This window comes from Bombina bombina, chromosome 2 (genome assembly GCF_027579735.1).
Source record: "Bombina bombina isolate aBomBom1 chromosome 2, aBomBom1.pri, whole genome shotgun sequence".
Classification (NCBI taxonomy): Eukaryota; Metazoa; Chordata; class Amphibia; order Anura; family Bombinatoridae; genus Bombina; species Bombina bombina.
This window is the reverse complement of record NC_069500.1, coordinates 424,026,104-424,032,103: the sequence shown is the minus strand read 5'-3', so window position 1 is coordinate 424,032,103 and position 6,000 is coordinate 424,026,104. Positions and strand designations below refer to the sequence as shown.

The window sequence follows — 6,000 nt, the reverse complement described above, 5'->3', positions numbered from 1 at the left end:
TATGTACTGTTTTTCTTTTCATCCAATAAAAATATTATTTAAAAAAAAAATATATAAAATAAATAAATAAACGTAAAAAAACCCAACAACGAAGCTTTGTAATACTTTTTTATTTTTACATTTTGAAACATGCTAAGGACATAAATTATACTGGAATTCAAAAATGCTTGGAATATGCATCTGATATCCTGATAATTAATTAGGAAATATGGGCGGTCTCATTGGAGCTTTTTGTTCTTATCTGAATCCAAAACCCATAATTCAATGTTTCTTAGATAGCAGACATGATGTGACCAAAAGATCTGGTGGGTTCTGTTCTTTGTTTCCCCTTTTCTTTTCTCCTCACTGTACATGGGAAGAGTAAACGCACTAATCTTCCATCCAACTGAGCTAAACAAGTGGAAACTTTATTGTGTGTTATTTTAAGGGAACAACAGTGCTGGACATCATTTTCTGGGTTACTAAAACACAAGTTGTGAGCATGATTCTAACTTTTTTAACGGCAACGCACTGAGGGAATATTAGTCTTCTACACATAAATATGTTAAACACTGTACTGATTTATGATGCAGTTTATGCAACTTTACAACTATAATCAATAAAGTTTTTGTCATTGGCGTTTCCAACTTTCATTTTTATTTTTCATGTTTGTATTATTCAAAAAATAGAAACAATCACATATATTTATATATTTACAATTGTGACACTTGGCAGAGGAACCTTTTTTTGTTTACACTTTTGCAAAGGAGTCAGTACTGTAGAAACAATGAAAAGGTCATGGGAAAGTCAAAATTAAATTCCACATAGAACACACAAGACACACACACAAAAATATCTGTTATTGTGAAATTTACCTTTTTTATCTTTGTGCTCTTTCAATACAGCATACTGAGGTAGGTTCAGGAGTGTGCACGTGTATAGAGCACTATATTGCAGCACTATATATATATGTATGTGCTTAAGTAATGTGCACGCTCCTCATCTAGATATGCCCTGATGAAAAAGGAGCTACATTTCAACAAGATATAAAGAAGTACTTCAAAATAAAAGGATTTTTTTTAACTTCATGCTCAGTCTGAATCAAGACAGTTTTTCATTTATAGACCAATTTAATGGCACACAGTGGTTCTATAGCCGGGTAGCACAGATTTTTTTGTTTCCCTGTTTTTTAAAGTTGAGCTGTTTAAAGGAATCCAGAATCTCCAGAATGCTTCTGTCCTTGGTTTCTGGCACCATGAGGAAGGAGAACACAGACATAGACAGACAGTAAACCATGAAGATCAAGAAGCAGAAACTCCCAAGTGCCTCCTGTGGATAGAAGCATTATTAGAACCACAAATATCATTCTTGTCTGAGTTATGCTACATATAATGGACAGTATATAACATTCACCTAGATTACAAATTGTGTGTTCGTGTTTTAACACTGCAAGACACAAGGCAAGTACTCTTGTATTACTATGTTTTATGTATATCATTGTATCCTTTTGCAAGTGCTGCTGTAACACTGTGTCTTATGTGTTTACTTGGTTCCCACTTTCAGAATAATGCTCAATATCTTCATATTCCTTTTTGCTACCTCTTGTCTCTACAACAAACTACATTACTCAGTTACTCCTTCTCCCTCTCCACCTGCACTGTTCATTAGCCCATCTCTCTTATACTCACCTTACTTTTGTACTCATGAACTCTACTTATTCCTAAATACTCTCTCTCCCCCCTGCACTTCAGTTAAACAACAGTCTCATTACTGCAAATCTGCTTCTCATCTCATGTCACTCTCCCTCTTGCTCATACTAGCTGCTGGCAACATCTCCCCTAATCCTGGTCCCTCACAACCTCCTAACCTTTCACATCCTTGTGTGCCTTTCAATAGACTTCATAAACTAAACTCTGGTAACCTTAATCGCATTCCTCTTACATCTAAAAACCCCTCCCCCTTCACTTGTGCACTCTGGAACTCTCGCTCTGTTTGCAACAAGCTAACTTCTATCCATGATCTCTTTATCTCCCACTCTCTTAACCTTCTGGCTCTTACAGAAACCTGGCTCTCTACTTCAGACACAGCATCCACTGCTGCACTGTCACATGGGGGTCTCCATTTCAGCCACACTCCTAGGTCTGGCAATAGACAAGGAGGTGGTGTCGGTATTTTACTTTCCTCTCGTTGCACTTTCCAACAAATACAGCCCTTCTCTTCACTCACATTTTCTTCATTTGAAGCACACGATTCGGTTATTCTCTCCCCTCTCTATACGTGTTGCAGTCATATACCGCCCCCCTGGCTCCCCAACTCAATTTTTAGATCACTTTGCTGCCTGGCTTCCTTATTTCCTTTCCTCAGACACCCCTGCCCTCATTCTTGGCGACTTCAACATCCCCCTTAACAATCCCACTGCCTCATCTGCTAAACAACTTCTGCAACTCACTTCCTCTTTCGGTCTGTCACAATGGACACTCACAAAGACGGTCACTCCCTGACCACTCACAAAGACGGTCACTCCCTTGACCTGATCTTTAGCTATCGATGCACTCTCTCAAACTTCTCAAACTCCCCTTTTCCTCTTTCTGACCACCATCCCCTTACCTGCAACATATCATCCCTTCCTACAACTCTCCCACCTTCTACTCCTCACACCAAACTTCACAGAAGCATTAGGTCTTTAGATCAGCAACAACTTGCTAATTCCCTTCAACCGCTCCTCTCATCCTTCTCCTCCTTTTCCTGCCCTGAACAATCCATCTGCCACTATAATTCCACCCTTATATCCGTCCTTGACAATCTCGCCCCTCTTACCACTGCTAGGAAATCACACACTCATCCCCAGCCCTGGCATACTCCTCTGACACGGTACCTATGCAGATGTTCCCGTACTGCTGAACGGCATTGGAGAAAATCACGGAGTTCAGCTGATTTTCTTCATTACAAATTCATCTTGAACTCCTACTACTCTGCCCTTAATCTCCACAAGCAACACTACTTCTCTACTCTTATCTCTAATCTTTCTTCAAACCCAAAACGTCTGTTCTCCACTTTCAATACTCTCCTCCGCCCTCTCCCACTTCCTAATACAACTTCTCTGTCAGCTCAAGACTTTGCAAGTCACTTCATTAACAAAATTGATTCCATCAGACATGAAATCAGCTCTCAACACAATTCCATTCTCTCCCCCCCTCAAATACTCTCACTCAACCACAACCCTCATAACCTGAAACTTAGTTCATTCTCCCCTGTTACTGAGGACGAAGTTTCAGCACTTATACTGCGCTCTCACCTCACTACCTGTCCCCTTGACCCTATCCCCTCACAGCTGCTCCCCTCTCTCTCTGCTACCCTTACCCCTATACTAACACACATTTTCAACCTCTCCCTCAGCACTGGTACATTTCCCTCATCATTGAAACATGCACTGGTCACACCTATCCTCAAAAAACCTTCCCTTGATCCTACCTCCCCATCCAACTACCGCCCAATTTCCCTCCTCCTTCTTGCTTCAAAGCTTCTCGAAAAACTAGTATATGCACGCCTATCCCATTTCCTTACGTTAAACTCCCTTCTTGACCCGCTGCAATCTGGATTTCGTCCCTATCACTCCACAGAGACAGCTATTGTTAAGGTCACCAACGACCTACTTAGAGCTAAATCAAAAGGCCACTTCTCTCTGCTTATCCTCCTTGATCTGTCAGCAGCCTTTGACACTGTCGACCACCCTCTTTTGCTCCAAACCCTCCAATCCTTCGGCATCTGTGACACAGCCCTTTCGTGGCTCTCTTCCTACCTGTCAAACCGTACCTTCAGTGTAGCCTTCTCTGGGGCCTCCTCTGCCCCGTCACCCCTTTCTGTCGGAGTACCACAAGGCTCTGTCCTCGGTCCCCTTCTCTTCTCAATCTATACGTCATCACTAGGTTCCCTTATTAAGTCCCACGGTTTCCAATATCATTTGTATGCCGATGACACCCAAATCTACTTCTCTGCACCAGAACTATCTCCTTCCTTGCTAACCCGTGTCACTAACTGTCTTTCTCACATCTCTTCCTGGATGTCCTCTCACTACCTCAAGCTAAATCTCTCCAAAACTGAGCTCCTCATTTTCCCCCCTTCTTCCAAAATCTCCACCCCCAATATCTCTATAACTGTCGACAACTCCATCATTACCCCTACCCCGCATGCCCGATGTCTCGGGGTCACATTTGACTCAGATCTTTCCTTCACTCCTCACATTCAGTCCTTGGCTACAGCCTGCCGCTTCCACCTTAAAAACATATCTAAAATTAGACACTTCCTTACACAAGACACAACTAAGATTTTAATCCACTCTCTCATTCTTTCCCGCCTTGATTACTGCAACTCTGTCCTCTCTGGTCTCCCCACCTGTCGCCTAGCTCCTTTACAATCCATAATAAATGCCTCTGCCAGACTCATCTTCCTTACACGTCGCTCTTCATCTGCTGCGCATCTCTGCCAATCCCTTCACTGGCTTCCTCTTGCCTCTAGGATCAAACACAAAACTCTCACTCTTACATACAAAGCCCTCAACTGCACTGCTCCCCCCTACATCTCAGACCTTGTCTCCAGATACTCTCCCTCCCGTCCCCTTCGCTCTGCTCATGACCTCCTACTCTCCTCCTCTCTTGTCACCTCATCACACTCCCGTTTACAGGACTTCTCCAGACTGGCTCCCATCTTATGGAACTCTCTGCCTCTCTTCTAGTTTTAAAAGCTTCAAGTGCTCCCTAAAGACTCTACTGTTCAGGGACGCATACAACCTACGCTAACCTTTCCTAATACCAGTTCCTCTCCTCCACTGCAATCCCCTGAACCCTCTTAGCATGTAAGCCTAAAAATCCAGCTGTTTGTAGTTCACCTTCTTAAGAGCTGACTACAACAGTGCAACTCTTGGCAGGGCCCTCTACCCTATAATTGTTTTGTTGTACTCCCCTTTTGTTTATAGCGCTGCGGAATCTGTTGGCGCTCTACAAATAACCGATGATAATAATAATAATAAAAAATGGTAATTTCAGCGTTAAAACAGCATTGCAGCCATTACAAGTCTTCTCGGTATAGCTGTACCGCAAGCCTTTAATCCTGTAATGCAACATCAGTCCCGCACTCGTAAAAATGATGTTTTTGTTATGGGACTTCCATAGCGCAGCCATTAAGAGTTTTGCGGTGAGGCTAAAAAGCTTGCGTTACATCCTATAACGACAAGATCCGTACCTCCATCTGAGAGCTGTAGTTATGAGTTATAAGCAACAAAACTGTTACATAAAACTCATAACTTAAGTGTTACAAAGTACAATAACACCAATAAACTATCTATTAACCCCTAAACCGAGGCACTCCCGCATCGCAAACACTATATTAAACTTATTAACCCCTAATCTGCCACTCACAACATTCCGCCACTAATAAAATGTATTAACCTGTATTCTGCCACTCCCCGACATCGTCACCACTATAATAAAGTTATTAACCCCTAAACCGCCGCCCTCCTGCATCGCAAACACTATTTAAATATAATTAACCCCTAATCTGCACATCGCCCCCACTATACTAAAAGTATTAAGCCCTACACCGCCGCCTCTATAATAAACCTATTAACCCCTAAACCTGCAAGCCCCCCACAATGAAATATACTAAATTAAACTATTAACCCCTAAACCGCAAGCCCCAAACATCGCAATAAACTAATTTAAACTAGTAACCCCTAAACCTAACGCCCCCCTAACCTTATATTCAAATTACAATTTACCTATCTTAAATTACATTAAAATTTACCTGTCAAATTAAAGAAAATAATTTTAAACTAACAATTAAACTAATATAACTATTTAACAAATATTAAACGAATTGCCAAGTAAATAAAACTAAAATACACATTAAAAAATCCTAACACTACTATAAAAATTACAAACTATCTAATTAAAAAAATAAAAAATACTAAATTACAAAAAATAACAAACACTAAATTACAAAAAATAACAAACAAAATTATCAAAA

At 41.0% G+C, this 6,000-nt stretch overlaps 1 protein-coding gene across 1 annotated transcript in view; it reads right to left on the bottom strand.

The window, feature by feature from the left end:
* Window positions 1-1,128: 1,128 nt before the first annotated feature.
* Window positions 1,129-6,000, bottom strand: part of LOC128646978 (solute carrier family 2, facilitated glucose transporter member 11-like) — a 73,265-nt gene continuing 68,393 nt past the window's right edge. Inside the window, exon 12 of the mRNA XM_053699789.1 lies at window positions 1,129-1,308. Within this exon, the coding sequence (XP_053555764.1) occupies window positions 1,129-1,308 (180 nt within the window). The remainder of the gene's footprint in view (window positions 1,309-6,000) is intronic.